Source organism: Vulpes lagopus, chromosome 13, assembly GCF_018345385.1.
Source record: "Vulpes lagopus strain Blue_001 chromosome 13, ASM1834538v1, whole genome shotgun sequence".
In the NCBI taxonomy this organism is placed as follows: Eukaryota; Metazoa; Chordata; class Mammalia; order Carnivora; family Canidae; genus Vulpes; species Vulpes lagopus.
In genome coordinates, this window is record NC_054836.1 from 36899969 (window position 1) to 36916735 (window position 16767).

The 16767-nt window shown below is 45.5% G+C and overlaps 1 protein-coding gene across 1 annotated transcript in view; it reads right to left on the reverse strand.

Annotated features, from left to right (window-relative positions):
• Window positions 1-7301, reverse strand: part of IGF2BP3 (insulin like growth factor 2 mRNA binding protein 3) — a 148844-nt gene extending 141543 nt beyond the window's left edge. Inside the window, exons 1-2 of the mRNA XM_041727810.1 lie at window positions 7127-7301; window positions 5735-5795 (exon numbers count right to left, since the gene is read on the reverse strand). Coding sequence (XP_041583744.1) covers window positions 5735-5795; window positions 7127-7301 — 236 coding nt within the window. The remainder of the gene's footprint in view (window positions 1-5734; window positions 5796-7126) is intronic.
• Between the last annotated feature and the right edge of the window lie 9466 nt (window positions 7302-16767).

Consider the following 16767-nt stretch of genomic DNA (forward strand, 5'->3'; position numbering starts at 1 on the left):
GTAGAGCATACAACTCTTGATTTGAGGGTTTTGAGTCTGAGCCCCACAGTGGGATTAAAAATAAAATCTAAAACAAAACACCGACACACACCTTATAGTTCCACTAGATTCCTCAAAGAACACATCTATAATAATTTCAAACTACTTCCTAATCAAGTTAAATGGTCTCAGGATAATTGTCTAAAATGCATAATTTATGTACTATGCATTCCCCTTCAGGGCAACAAAATTCACATACTATATTCATATTTATAATTGTGTTTATTTACCAATACTTGTCAAACAGCAATTTCAGACCATAATAAATTACACTCTCAGTTTCAATAGAGCACAAAAACTGTATCTGCCACCAGCTTTCAAGTAAAACCCTGGAAGACCAAGCCAGTTTTTTAAACATCAGATTTATGGGGAAAGAGTTCCTAACTAAAAACGCCAATCCCATCCCTTGGTCACTGCTACCACACTGCCACCTCCTGTCTTATTACTCTAGAAGCTTGAATCAGACATAGGCAACAGTCAATAAAGGAAACTTGGCTAAGAATAGCACAGCCTTTCTCCATCCTCTCAGAACCAACCAACTACCAAAGTTGGTGGATAAATAAATAAATCCTAACAAAAAATGGGTAAATCATATAATTCAAAAATTAGTTACTGCTAGGAAAGTTATCTGAACACTGCTAAAGACAATTACAATGGAGCTGCTTCAAATATATAGTTTTTATGCTCAACAGCTTCACTTTAATAGAAAATCCAAGACCTTTAACAACACATTAACTGCAGTGGTATGGCTCATAAAAGGATTTCAAAGTATAACAAAGATCACTTCCCTCTGACTGCCCAAAAGAGGTACATGTGTAAAAGCAATTGAGCTATCATACTACAGAAATTACAAATTGTGTACAGGGAAAACCCTACATTTCTCTAATCCCAAAAGGTATTTTTAAGCCTCAGCTGGTAACTCATTTCGAGCAGAATGGCAAAACTCAGAACAAAATATGCCCCCTGTTAGTTTATTATAGTGGCATTTGGCATGAACAGAGAATGTAAGTGATCACACAAATCAAAAGGAAAGCCAGAAACGGAAGCCAAGATTCTCAATTCCCACTGGCTCCAGGCACATGTCATGTTTCCATAATGTCTTCCGTGTTACTGTGGACAATCCCACAGAAGCTACGTATCAACATTCATTTATACATATAGTTTTTAATTCTAATAATGCCAAAGTAAGAAATCTTTTACTCTTTCTCAAGCTGTACTGAGAAAACAACATGAAATCAAGAAAAATCTTTTTGGCTACAATCACTTAAGCAGTTATGCATTACTGACCTTAAACTGAGCACTCCAAAGACACTGCTTATGATTCTTTACCAGCCATGAAAGTTTCCTAACATTCAGAACCTCAAGTCTCTGTGTGAGAAATCTAATTCATAAGATTCACCTGTACCAAACTGATAAGCAAGGAGCAGCATAGCTATTCATGCCTATGTTTAAAGGCTCAGCATTAGGGCAACCCAGGTGGCTCAGTGGTTTAGTGCCGCCTTCAGCCCAGGGCATGATCCTGGAGACCCAGGATGGAGTCCCACATCAGGCTCCCTGCATGTCTCTGCCTCTCTCTGTCTCTCATGAATAAATAAAATAAAGGTTCAGCATCAGAGATGCCCGGGTGGCTCAGCAGTTGAACATCTGCCTTCGGCTCAGTGCATGATATTAGAGTCTCAGGATCGAGTCCCGCATGGGGCTCCATGTGGGGAGCCTGTTTTTCCCTCTCTCGTAAATAAATAAATCTTTTTAAAAAAATAAATAAATAGGGAATGCCTGGGTGGCTCAGCAGTTGAGCATCTGCCTTCGGCTCAGGGTGTGATCCAGGGGTCCAGGGATCGAGTCCCATAGCAGGCTCCCTTTAAGGGAGCCTGCTTCTCCCTCTGCCTATGTCTCTGCCTCTTTCTATGTGTCTCTCATAAATAAATAAAATCCTAAATAAATAAAGGTTCAGCATTAAAAACAGCTTTTATTGGCCTGAGACAACAGGATCATATGCCCTAATGGACACATTGCTGGTTGTGGCACCATCCTATTCTATACATGACAGCTGTTAAAATAAAGCACTTTTAAATAGCCATTTAAGTAAGATACATTTAAAACCCCAGTAACTTTTATATATGCTATGTCTTTCCAATTCACACGTTAAATACAAGATTCTAATATACAAATAAGTTGTTCACTTAATTTTCTTTTTTTAAGGAAACAAAAAAAAGCATGTGAACTCAGACATCAATCTGTTTTAATGGATCCTTCCTGGGAAAATGTTAACTATAATATCCTATTTTGTTTATCCCTTATCAAAATATATTTTGGCTTCATATAATTTTAATCAATGCTGACAGCTAAATCATGAGCAAGTTTAATCCATAAAAAAACCAAAAATGTGAAAAATTTTCATAACTTAAAAAAGCCATGGAAAACAGGGCAGCCCCGGTGGCTCAGCGGTTTAGTGCAGCCTTCAGCCTAGGGCATGATCCTGGAGACCTGGGATGGAGTCCTATGTTGGGCTCCCTGGCATGGGGCCTGCTTTCTCCCTCTGCCTGTGTCTCTGCCTCTCTGTGTCTCTCATGAATGAATAAATAAAATCTTAAAAAAAAAAAAAAAAAAAAAAGGTCATGGAAAACAAACAAAAACCACCATCCTGTGAGTTCCCCAGTGTCAGCGACTTTCCCATTCCCTCTCCCATGCCCAACAGCCCACAACATAACAAAAAAGGAAATCAGTGCTATTTACATAATCACAGGGGCACATATTCGGTCCCACAAGGTATCAAGAGCTCTTCCAATCAAACCAAGCCACAGTCTTCAAAAGTCACAACAATTTTCAGACCTACCCTTACCTCCTAGGCAGGGTGGAAAGTGGGGTTGAGTGTTTAAGCTTATCCTTCAGAGTGAGGCCAGGTAGTCAATGTACTTTATCTTTTACAATAAGCATAGAAAGTGCAACATAGATATTCAAGGCAATCTTCTCTTCATTCAAGAGACAGGGGATCTCAAGCTCTGTAAAATAGTGCTATCATCTTCCCCAACTGAGGGGTATCTGAATGCAGAAAAGCAACATTCCTTCCACATTCCCTTGAGACTTCAGTAATCAGGAGCTAAGCATGATCAGAACCAAACTCAACAACACCCCTTCCTGAAAGGTTCTGTGCCCAGATCAGCTCCTAGTCACTGTTGGGCCAGCATGCCAAGCGTCAAATCGCCTCCTGGGCCTGCTCCCCTGTTTAGTTGCTACAAGCCCATTCATCCATCTCAGAGTGCTGCCATAAGCATTCTTCAGCACTGGGCTCCCAACATGCCTTGCACAGCAGGTATAAAGGTCACTGCTGCACATGTGGGTGTGCCTGCCTCAGATGCCCACATGATGATGGGATGGAATGCAATGACTGCTAAGCACAAAAGAACTCCACCCAGAAGTCCAGCAGGCTCACTTGGCAAGGATTGGTCTGCAGCATTCAACTCACTGTCAACCAGCACCACTTCTTGACCTTCCCATAGGAGCTAGGTATGGATCACCAACGTGTCTTCTCAGCCCTCTCCCAAAGCCTATTCAGACAATGGGACGGTCCAGATAAGGGAAATTTCATCATCATACCTCCAAGGTTCAATTAAAACAAAACTATAGATTTCCAACAAATTTTCCTGCGTAAAGAAAGACACCTCTACTTTTCTTTTCTGGCATTTGGTACTAGAAAAGGACTTACTTGATTGTTTTCCCTATTAGTAAAAAGTTGTCTCCAATGTCCTCATTCCTATTTGCTAGTAACATATTATTTAAAATCCTGAGCATTTTAATGTAAGCGAAATCAGCCTGAAATTTTAATCTACATTGTTAAAATGAAAAAGCTTTCATTGATAAATACTTGCTGCCACTGGTGGCATTTTACCTTATATACTTCCTAAAATCCCTGTTCGATATAAAGTAACAAGTATGTTTTTCGGTTGGGCAAAAGCCTTTAAGAATAAAACAGGCTGTTACCAGATGTTTTTAATCTAATTCCCTACACATGGGGAGAAATTCACACCAGGCTGGAAAAGAAAATCAGGAGAGCAAAGCAAAATAATCTACATTTACATGCAGGTCCATAAATTGTATCTGAAAAATGCCAGACATTTAATGTTTAAATTTAGAAACTCTCAAATATTAAAATGCCAGTCCTTCCACACAACCATTTGCCTCTTTTTTATTCAACATTTGAAGAAAATTAGGACACACAGGCTAAACATGAAACCAATTAGAATTTGCAGAATGTACTTACATCCCCCCCCATACAATTCAGACTATGCCTTTAAATTTTTAAAGAAATGTGACTTTTCCCTCAATTTTTCAATTCCTATTAAACGGAGATCAGTTTAGATACTTTTCAGTAGGTGCTTTATTATCTTAGAAGCCTTTAACAAAGAATTCCCTTCTACTACGTGAAATAACTTGACCTCACCAAAATTCCCAACTAGAACTAAATCTCATCACACAAATACCTTTTCAATTATTCTAATAAAAATTAAGTCCATGAACAAGAGAAGTCCACAAAAATCCAGATCTCTAACAAAAACAAGGTTTGTGAAAAACGCTTTACCTAGAAGAGAACTCAATACAGAAATAGGGACATGATGACATTTTGTGCAGCCACCCCTCTCTGCAGAGCACAAGAGAAGTGCATAGCAAAGCCCTCCTGCCCTCTAGCACACACACTGACCAATACCTAACCAAACACACCCAGCCCTAGTTTAGATGAACTTTCAGCTTATTGCTTAGCCCAGGTCCGGAGTGGGGGGGGAAGGGAGGAGAGAAAGGCAGAAACCCTAATCCCACCTTGCAAAACCCAGAAAAGCACAAGCTAAACCTAGCACTGCAGTAAGGGAGTAGCGCCTTCCCAGTTAGTTACAGAGCGGGGATCTGGCCTGTTCTGGAGGAAGGAGCCATTTCTTCATATTACTCCACAGAGGTTAAAACAGTCTGCAAATCTTCCGTAAAGTGACACACTACACACGCTCTCCAAAAAGTGCAACTCCCTTGCTTAAGTAGTACAAATCTTTAGTCTTGGCAATCTCTTGGTGGTTATTTGTACGCAAAAGTGTTGGCCGGGGGAGGGGGAACAGGACGAGGGTACAGGGAAGACAAAGGCTGGTTTGCAGCAACCTGTGTAACTCTAGGGTGTCTGCAGGCTGCTGGGCCGGAGAAGCCCAGGCGTTCACTCACGTGTTCCAATCAGCGAATTCCTCCCTTCTCCGAGGCACAGCCGGCCTCCCAGGCCTCTCACACTCATTGCCGCCAACTCGGGACAGAAAAGGAAAGACACTCCACACCCACGCGTGTCTGCAGCTGCTTTCCTCTATCTGATAAGGTGGGGAGTGCGGCAGGGTCACTCACTGCTTCCTAATTCCTACAGATTCCCAAAACGGCCCTTCAAGAGTTTGATTTCCTCCTGTAGCAACTTAGAGAACCTGAGAGCTTCCGTGAGACTTCCCTGCCATTAATCCCGTGGCCGGAGCCCCAGGGGAGACCCCGGTGCCTCACCAGCACGCGCACACACACCTGCCACAAACTTTAAGGCCAGGAATAAAAGACGGAAAAGCCAAGCCACACAGTAATCCAAAAAGCGTTACGAGGACCACAAGTTGTTTTCAGCTGTGTAGAGAGTCTTTCCGACCAATAAGGGAGAACAGGATTAATGAAAATGGAATAAACCTACCTTTGTCTTTTGGGGACAGAGTGCTCAACTTCCATAAATTTCCCGTGCAGTTCCACTTTACCTGCGGACACACAAGAGGCGGAAGGCAGTTGGCCAGGGTTAGGGGCTCTTTCCGCACGAAGGACCCTCCCGGCCCAAGCGGTGACACAGGTGACCTCCCGTGACACCCCCGCGCGCGCACACCACCCGGCTGCGTGTCAAGGCCGGGGGGACGCCGGGGCACCCGCGGGTGGTAGGCCGACCCCTCCGGGCTGTGTGGTTCGCCGCGGGGCGCGCCGGGGGTCGAGCGGCGGGCGCACCGCGGGGTGGGGGCCGACCTCCCGCACCGCGGCCTCCGCCGCCCAACTCCGCGGCCGCCGCAGGACGCACGCGGCCCCTGCGCCCACCTCCCCGGGGCCTCCCCTAAGACGCACTCTGAGGAGGGGGCCGCGCTGGATTTTTTTCGGGGGGCGCAGGGGCCCCCCGCGCTTCTCCCGGCTTCAAGCCCAGGCCCTCCAGGAGCGGGGGGCGGCAGGAGAGGCTCGAGGACCGAGCGCACCGCACGGAACCAACCAGGCGCGAAGGACGGCGCGGGCTCCCGAGGGGACTCGAGCTCGCCCCGTGCACCACGCGTGGTCCCCGCCACCCCCGGGAGGCCGCGGCCGGGACGCCCCCCCCCCGCCCCCCCCCCGCGCGCCGGCGACCCCCGGCCGCCCCCGCCCACCTGCCCCTCGGGCTCGCCCGGCGCGGGGGCCGCGGAGCGTGGAGCCCAGGTCGCGCTGGGCTGCGCCCCGCAGGATGCAGAGAAAGCCCCGGCCCCCGTGCGAGGCACCAGCGCGCGGCCTCACTCCGCACTAGGGTCGGGGCCACTTTGCATTCTCCCACGCCCGGGGTCCGGGGCGAGCGGGGGGGGGCGGACAGCGAAGCCAACACCATAAACGCCGAGCAGAGAGAGGAAGGAAGGAAGGAAGCAAGGAGGGAGGGACGGACGGAGGAAAAGAGAAGCGGGCGAACGCGCTCGGCCCCCAAGGCCCGGCGTGCCGGGGACTGGAGCCCGCGCCTGGGCCCGGGCGGGGCGGGCGCTGACGGGCGGGCGCTCGCGCTCGCGCCTCCCGCAGCCCCGCAGCCCTCGGAGCCCTCGGAGCCCGCGCCGGAGCGCTCGGACAGCGCGTCCGCGTCCCCCCGCAGGGCCCCCGCGGGAGGGGGGCGCCGGGGGCAAGCCCCAGCCGAGGAGGGCTCCCCGGACCTCGCCCCACCGCCCCGCCCGGGCCTGGGGCCCTGCTGGACGCCCCGGCCCGGCCGCGGGCCTGGCTCCGGGCCCCCGCCCCCGGCAGGCCCCGGGCGGGCGGCGCAGGGCCGGGGCGGGGGCGCAGGGCCGGGGCGGGCGCGCCGGCGGGGCCGAGCCGGGCCCACCTGAAAGCGCCTCGATGGCCTTGAGGGCCCAGCTCTCGTCCGGACAGTCCACGAACGCGTAGCCGGTCTTCACCAGGAAGGGTCCCGACACCGGGATCTTGGCGTCCTTGAAGATACTTTCCAGGTCCGAAGGGCCGGCATTCTCGCTGAGGTTTCCGATATACAGTTTGTTCATTGTCAAGAGTGGTTGTTTATTTAAAAAAAAAAAAAAAAAAAACACACAGAGGAAAAACGAAAAATTAAAAAACCACCCACAGTGATGGAGGGCTCCGGCGGGTTTTGTTCCCCCTCGTCTTCTCGCCGTGAAAACACACAAACACAGTAAGAACCAGAGGCCAGAACGACGAGCGGAAAAAAGAAGGGAAAAAAAACAAATCAAATCCGAAGGTTCTTGTTTTGCCTTGTCTGGCTGGGTATTAAAAAAGAAGAAAAGGAAAAAAGCCTTGCTGCAACCCAAACGTATCCACGAGTCTTCCTAACTCCGAGGAGGAGGCGGGATTAGCGAGAAAAAGGAGAGGAGGAGGGGGGAGAACTACTTTTTGTCTCTTCCTTCCCAACCCCTTTGGCATCGGCCCGCGGACTGTGAAAATATCACACTACGTGAGGGCAGGCGCCGCCTCCCCGTAAAGAAAAAAAAAAAAAAAAAAAAAAACCAGAAGGGTGACTGGCAGGAGGGAGGGGGGAAGGGGGAAGGGGGAAGGGGGAAGGGGGGGAGGGAGGAGGGCGCGGGAGGCGGAAAAAAATCCGCTCCGAGTGTCCGGCTTTTTGAATGAGCCACGTGTTCAAACTACAAATCAACGTCTCACGTGAGGAATCCCAGCGCCTCAATTAGAGTGGGTTTCGGGGGAAAAGAAAAAAGAGCGAGCGAGCGAGGAGGAAGAGGGGGAGGGGAAACGAGCTCGAGCGAGGGACCCTGAGGGGGGAGGAGGAGGAAGGGGAGAAGGGCTAAAGGAGCCTCAGCCGGGGCGCGGAGGGGAGCGCGGCTGGCGGCGCTGATTGTCGCGGCGGAGTTGAGAAAGGGTTATCTGGCCGGGGCGGATCCTGGGGGGGGGGGGGGGGGGAGGGGACCGGGAGGGGGCTTTGTGTGTGTGTGTGTGTGTGTGTGTGTGTGTGTGTGTTAAATGAGATACGGGTGGAGGTGCTAACTAGGCGGTACCTCCGCTCTACTTACCGGAGTTTTAAACATTCGATTTTTTTTTTTTTTTTTGGAATAGGTAATTAACAACAGCGAGGAGTCCCCAGTTCGAACTCGCCGTGTGGCTTTGATGACATTTGGAGTGTAACCCCGGCGAAGCCGCAAGCACGTTTCCAGGGCCGCCGGGGGCGGAAAGGCGGCGAGGAGCGGGGGCGGGAGGGGGCGGGAGAGGCGGGCAGACGCGCCCCACCCCAGGCACCCTCCACGGGCCCTGGCACCGGGCGAGCGCGGCGGCCGCGAGCCAGGGCGGTGGGGGATGGGCGCCCGCCGCGTCCTGGGCGGGTGTCTGGGCGACACCTCCTCCGCCTGCGCTCGCGTTGGCTCTCGGCTCCGCGTCTGCGATTGGTTGCGCGGTTCAGAAAAGGCTCGGAGATAAATGAGGCCGGGGGCGGGCTCGGCCACCGGTGGGGGAGGGGAGCGCTGGGGCGGAGGTATTTGGCTTGGGGATGGGGGCGTCCCGGGCCTCGGAGGCCGGAGCCGAGAAGTCAGTGGGAAAAGTCCGTATCTAAACGGAAACCATTTCTTCCTGTAGTTTCCAGAGGAGGAGGAGTGGGGTAGGCTGGTACTTTTATTTAAAGAATTTTAGTTGGAGAACTTGGGGCTCTTAAAACAGGAAGACCGCTCTGCGTGACCCCTAGGTGATATTCGCGCTTGAAACGTTGTTCGAGCCCCTTTCTGCCCCTGTTCCGCCCGCTGCGGGCCAGGAGAACCGCTCAGGATTTACCCTGTAGGGAACGAGTACAATGGTGGGTGTGTGGGGGAGGGTCTGGGCCCGGTGAAGCCTTTACTGGGCCAACCAAGTGTAGACTGGAGAAGAGGAATACGGAAATGAACGTGGTGCTGGGGTTCTTGTGCAGATCTGCAAGTGTCGCTTAATGATTGTGTGCTCCACTCAACAGCTTCGTTTGCACCGGTTACTTGTGGCCGATTTTTAACAAGTAATCCATGGAAAGGATGAAATTTTATATATGCTTATTTTTAAACTGAATGAAATTCTGTGTGGCATGGAAATAGGAACGGGAATGTTCAGTGACCTGGTACTGGTAGTAGTAGAAAAGGTATTGTATGATAGACAAAATACTATGATTTAACATTGAAACATTTTCAGTAATTAAAATTGATAGGCTTCGTTTCTCTTTGTCGAATCCGTTTATGGCACTTAAAAGTGCAGATTTTTCAATTAAATTAATAACAGGTTATTTTTTTTCTACATCTAGGAATTACTGCATGATATAGAGTATTTACATTTTTTCCTTTAAAAGGAACTTATTTGGGACGCCTGGGTGGCTCCTCGGTTGAACGCCTGCCTTTGGCCCCGGGAGGAATCCTGGAGTCACAGGATCGAGTCCCAAAACAGGCTTTCTGCTTGGAGCCTGCTTCTCCTTCTGCCTATGTCTCTCCCTCTCTCTGTGTGTCTCTCATGAATGAATAAATCTTTAAAAAAAAAAAAAAAAGGAACTTATTTTATAATTTTGTGTTAAGGAACCGGAAGGTGTCAGATCATCCATTTTAAATGCAACTGTTCTTTCTAATAGGTTTTTCTTTTTCTGCCAAGCAAATCCAACTTTTTAAATGTAAACTCACTTTCACAATATTTTCATTGACATTTAACTTAGTGAAATGTTTTTACTTTATGAGATCGAGGAGACAACTGTGCTCTTGTGTAGTAATGTTCAGAACTATATTATGAGCTCTATCTTCAAAGAATATTTGGATGGTGAGATTTTAAGTTTATGGTTAGGTTGAACTTTTTAAGAGTTTACTTATTTTTCCTTTTCATGTTTTTAAAAAGAAAATCTTGGTTCTAAGAAAGAAAAATACGCATTCTTCCTTTAACTTCTGTGATATTCAAAATGTAAATAACAAAAATTATGAATTATTTTTCATGTACCTGTTGCATGTGATCAAAAGCTACTTGGAGAAATGTTTTTCATTCATTTAATAGTATTTGCTTTTCTAGGTAGGTCTTTAAATTGTATGAACTAGCCTTTTGATCAAGTAACTTTTAGTAATTTTTGAGTAAGGACAAATTTTATATATTCAGCTTGCTTCCAAAGTCACTTGAACCGTGCCTTCTGGATTGTTCGCTGTATTTGCTCTTATTAAAACTGAGACCTAAAGAAGTATCTACTTCTAAAGCATGGGATAGTTTATTTTCCATAAATACTGGATCATGCTTGTCTGTCCCTATCAAAGACACATAACAGCTGGAATTTAAGACAAGTGTGTGCTGTTTTGATGAAATATGTTCCTGGGACTCGTGAACTTAATCTGTGTATTATTTTAACAAACTGGATACTCCATCTAGGACCTTCAAAACATACAGGAGTTACATAAGCCCAGACATCAAAGAGTGATAGATACAGTCCACTCCACTTCCAATCTTCCAGCCATTTAAGGAATAAGTATATACTCACTAGCTGAGTAAAAAGAAAAGAGCACGGGTAATTGTCTTTTAACTGGCATTTCAAGAGCAAAAAATATCTTTGGTAGATTTTCAAAAATGAATAAAAGGTCAATCTAAGTTCCAGTGTTCCAATAAATCTCACACACAGGAAATTAACCGTGCCTATGGGCTACTTCCGAGTTCTTCCCGAAGCAGTTAGGGCGCCTCATTAATGTTAACCCCACGAGAGAATCCCACCCATTGTGTGTTCTGGGATGCGGCTGTGTGTCACCAACTGCAGCCTGTTTACTCTTTGGACAGCTGCACCTACTCCTTAACTCCTGGGGGTACTAACAATGTTTCTTATGGGTCAGTGTAATATTAAAGAAGAAAAACTATGTTTAGACGGTCGGTTACCGTTGCTGTATCCACAGGTTAGGAGCGAAGGCTGAGCAGGGGGGAGGCGAAGGAAAGGGCATTGTCGCCACCTCCCCTACGGCGCGGCCACTTCTCGGAGCAGCCGACAGCCCGGGTCCTTACCGCGGGTGGGCGCGCGATGCCTGCCGCGTCGCCTGGGCCCCATAGGAGGGATCGTTAACATACTCTCGCTCCTTCCAACAGCTCTCCTGGGCTCCTGGGTTTAAACCAGATGCATGGTAAGTGGGAACTTGGCTCTGCCCTCTCCGGAATCTGCCTTCAGTAATTTTTGTTTAAAATCAAAAATCGTGCCCAGGAGATGAGAGGATTGGGGGGGAGGGGGCGAGTTTTCCTTTTTCTCCTTCTGCCCGGAAAAAAGAGAGGGCGGGATCCTTGCAGCTCCCACTGGGGAAGATCCCTCGGCGCTCGCCTCGGAGGCTCTCGGCTACTGGACCCCCCGGCCCTGCCGCGCGGGACAGGGGGCTGGTCCCTCCCCGCGGAGCTGCGGCCGAGGCACGGCGCGGGGGGCAGCGGGGGGCCCTCCACGGTTCCCCTCGCCGCCCGGCACCACCTGAGGTTCTCCTGCTCCGGCGCGCACCGGCCCGCGAGCCGCGGGGACCGAGCAGGCAGCGTGTGTTTGCAGAGCCTCCCGCGCTCCAGGCCTATTCGGACTGCGCCAGGGGGCTGCACGGCGCCGGGGGCCGCCTGGTACCCACGGAAGACGACGGCGAGGAGCCGGGCTGCAGCCTGCGCCTCTGCCCGGGGCGGGGCGGGGCGGCGGGACGGGCGCACGCGGCGCGCAAACGCGGCCCGGGGCGGGGTTTCGCGCTCCGCGGGGCCGCCTCGCCGAGCCCAAGTTGAGCAACCGGCGTGCAGGGAGACACCGCCCCTGGCTGGGGAGGGGGAGGGGGCGGGGGGGCTCCCTCTCTCTCCCGATTGGCGGACGGAGGGAGCCTATCACCGTCGGCCGCCGCCGCCGGAGCCGTTTGCTGGTTTCCATTCATTGGACCCCGAGCCGCCCCTGGATTTCCATCTTTTGTGGCGCGAAAATAACCCTTTGCTCCCTCTCATTGGTTTTGTTGTTGAGGGGTGGGATGGGGTTCTGCTCTTGCGGGGCTCGTTCTTTTTTTTCTTTTCCTGCCCTTTAACTGCGAGCCCCCAGCCCCAGCCCCCAAGGAGGAAAGAGGGAGGGACCTAAGGAAGAGCAGAGAATAGCTGGGGTGCGCGTGGGGCCCGCCCCTCGGGCTGACCGCGTGGGGCCCGCACAGCGCCCTCCCTTCCCCCAGCGCCCCGCGCCCGCAGGTCCTGGGTCTGCGCCTCGCCCAGCCGCTCGGGTCCCCTCGCCGCCCTCCCGGTGCCCAGCATCTCAGAATCTACACCTTTTTTAGTTAAGACAACAAGATAGGTTTTCAGATGCCTGGATCGCCCTGGGCTTCTAGAGGAACCGACTCATTCTGCTCCCCCCCTCCCTTTCTAACCCCCTTTTGTGGTCCACAGGGTTGTTTTAAGCAAAACCAAACAACCCCTCCAAAATAAAAAAAAAAAAAAGCAAACGAAAAATTCCGGGTAAAAGCAACTATGCCGAGACCACGTTTTCGTTGAAGCTGCCCTAAGACCAAAGAAGCCGAGACCGACCTTGAAGGATTAGCGATTTCTGTAACTGAAATGTTCTAATTTTACTGACGTTTGGTGGAGACGGTGAGAAAGAATACATGAGAGTTTGGCTTGGAAAAGGACAAAACAAACGAATAATCATATTTAACTTGGTTAACTGAAAAAGCTAACAGCTGTAGTCCTGTCTTCTAGGTAGTGGTGTTTTGGGTGCGTTTGTATTTATATACGTAAATTGCTATTGTTCTTCTCAAAAATAAAGGTCAGAACTCTGGCCGTGACAGAAAAGAGGGAAGTGTGAATGTGTTTGGTGTATCTAACTTCACAACAGACTCAAATTCTTTCATTATCTGAAGAAAATGAAATGTACCACTTAGAAGTATAACTTAAATTGTTCACAGATAGTTTAACTGTTCATTTTTTAAGTCTTGACAAAATACTTAATTTGGTTAAAAACCAGTAAAGCAATAATTGCCTAGTGAAAATTAAAAACCTTGAGAGAATCGGCTTAAATCTGTGAGTTCAAAATTTTTTCTGTATTGTTAACTCTTAGCTAGTAATGATGTTACATCATCCTCCTAAGTTCTTTTGGAAAAACTATTTAGTTTTTTCGTTTTCGTCTCTGAAAGCCAACTAATTGAACTAACATAAATTGCCACCTACCATAAGACTAAAAGCTATCTGAACAGCTCTTTAAAACAAATTTTAAAAACTGACTGAATTAGTAAGGAAGACTTTTAAAATACAGACATACTTTGTTTACATTTTGTATGTGTATTTCAATTACATTTTAGTAATGTGGTTAATAGATATCTATTTTTTAAGTTTTCCTGTAAAATTATTTCTCAGAAACATCAGAGTAACTTACAAATGGTTTGTTTTGAGTTAGAACAAATTACACCTTAGAAACTAAATGTATAGTGTAATGCTGAAGATTATATAGTTAATAATTTAGATAACTAAACACCTAAAAAAAATTTTAAATGTGAAGATGATTATTTGTAAAGTGATTCTAGGTTGGGACTTGCATGATCTGTAATTTTCACATTTTTAAAATGATATAGTAGAAAAAATAAAGAATTTTTAGAGTAAATTTCAATTGAAAAAAAAAATTCCAGAATTAATCTGGACAAGGCAAAACTCTAAAATCTGAAGTATTTTCAAATGTTTTCTCAAACTCAAAGATTTATATAACCAATACTTTTCCTTAAAAAAATTGGGAGAAACTGATTCATTAAATTTTCAACTAAGTCAGGAATAAGAATTTTAATCTATCTGGTAAACTTTACACATGATTGTTAAAGTAGTAGACAAACATGATTCTTTTTATTGCAGTTATATCCTTTATTTCACTGCTTCACTTGAGTGGAACTTAAAATATTCATTTATTATTAGTATTCTGGGGAGAGGGAGAAATGAGACATTTAGTGGAAAGAGTCTTTGGTAATTGGTGTGTGTACATAACTATTTGCTGACGGGCCACAGAAAACAAAGAAGATAGGCATTTGTCTGTGGGGGGAGGGGTGTGGAAAGGCTGAGAAGAGTTGGGCATTTAAACTGGTTTCTTGGTTGTAACTCATTTATCCTGCAGGTTTCCTTGCTAAAGGTGCAGGGAAGGTGGTAGAGAGAATGTATTAACTAATGGCATAAAATGGGACAGTAATACAGGCATGAAATCCCACTGGAAAGAGCAATAAGAACCTACTCTCCTCGCTCAAATAATCGGAAAGCAAAGCACATGCTGAGGTCATAGCTAGTTTTTCAGCATTTTCTAACACGTGCATTTAAAAGACACATCTTAAGTTACTATTTTCTTTTTAGGAACCTTTGCTTTCCTGACCATTTCTTTTCCAGAATCCCATTCCCAAAAAACTCAGGAACTAAAGTTCCCTTCATGAAACAGCAGATTTTGTGACGTGTATATACAAATCAGCTCTTAGATGATTTTAGAGATAAACTTAGGAATTCCACATGCTGTCTATGAATAGAAAGTCAATTTTTAGATTTTAATAAGGCAGAGTATATTTGTAAATTCCTTACTTGTAGGAATAATGGTAGACCATTACCATTTCCACTTTGGCTCATTAAAATTCATTCCTTCTTGAGTACAGTGTACATTTTGGTCCTGAGCTTCTCAGTATGATGATCCCAGTTTTAAAGATGGAAGCAGCAGACTAGGTGAAGATTTATTATTTCAAAACATCTCAGCTGAAGTTCATAAGAATCTGAGAACATAAGACATAGCAGGAAAAAAAAAGCAAAACTAATCTGAAATCTTTATCAAAATTGACACTAATGATCTGTCCTAAAATGTGTGCCTAACACTTCTTTTGAAACATTTACCTCTTTTTTTTTGTGGTAGATTGCTTAAAAACCTAAGAGTTGGTGATATTTTTTGTTGCTTTGATTCTCAAGTGACAAATTTACTGATTATGTTTAAAATAACAGTGCCAGTGCCTTCTCTAAGGCAAAATTGTATTTGAACTGAGGTTTAATATCAATAATTAAACCTGTTTGATAGTTTCCTCTTATTTAATTTTTTTTTGGGGGGGGGCGTTCCTGTGCCAGTCATTGAAGTAATTTTTCTATATTTAGGTTATTTTTCTTTGTAAACTATTCATATCTTATTTGTAATCTAAAAGTGTTTTTCCTAGCACTTTCTAAGACTTAGAGAAGAATTTAAAAGTAACTAATCTTACCCCCCAAAATATTAAAGACTTTTAAAAATGTGTACAATTTGATACAAACAAGTAGGAAACATGTTGAGTATTTTCCATTAAGCTAACATAACTATATGGTCCTTCTTTCTAATTCTAATGCATCCTAATTCTAATCCAGCTATTAAAAATCTAATTCATAATAGGACACTACAAAGGTCATAAAAAACAAGAAAAAAATACCAATTCTCTTACTTCAGAAATACATATGGTCTCTGTTATGGTGATAACATTTTGTTCTGGGACAATTAAATACAGAATGATGTCGCCATGTTTTGTTTTCGTTTGTTGAAAATTGCTTGGGATTTTGCTCCTTAATTCTATTACTATATCTCTTACGGTAATTTCTTTCCCCTTGTATTTCTTTACTACCAAGAATAACGTTTTTGGTTTTGATTTAAGTGAATGGCCACCTATAAAAAGCCAAATAGAAAAACTAAAAAATCTAAAATTTTGGTGTAATGCATTATCCATACTTCCCCCTGGCAACCATAGTTATATTCAAATTTTATTTTAATTTGGAAGCAAGATAGTGAACTTCTTAAAAACAGATTAAATTGAATTTTGTTGTAAATATTAATGAACAAGAAATTGAGTAAATGTTTTCATCTAGTGAAATACATAATAGAGTTACAGGAAACATTATTCTTTTGCCTCAACAGCAACAAATCCAGTTTGAGGGCAGTTTTGTTGGGTATGGAATGCAGTCAGTGTGTACAATTGGACATGAAAATATATACACATATTGCTGCAGGGAAGCCTTTTGTGGAGGTTTGTAAAGGAATAAAGCAAGATAGAACTTGTGTTCAAATTCTGAGGTTGCAGGTTAAAACAGGCAAAGTAAGCATAATTAAGTTTTTTTCTTCATCAGAATTCTTCAATACGATGCTTTTAGAGCTGGGAAGAAAAGAGTAACGATACAGATTGAACTGGAATTAGGATGCTATTAGTACATCAACAGTAGAATTTAATTCAAAATGTCTTAATTTTTCTCTTTCTGTGCTTTGTTTTTGATTTTTAAAAGGCTATTTTATTATATCCATAAAATATCCAAAACATTATTAAAACATACATGTGATCAATTTTAAAAGTTACAGAATAACATGATCACCTATTTTGAAAATGGTGTTGAATTTATTTACAAAATATGAAATTATCACAAATCCTTTCTGCTGGATTTTTCTACTACTGTTTGTGTAAATGATCCATATGTTGCTAATTTGTTTTATTCCAAGTAAGTAGCATTGTTTGAGAAAATGCCTACCAAAAAAAAAAAAAAAAGTCAAAGATATGGTGTTGCTATTTTGAAACGTAG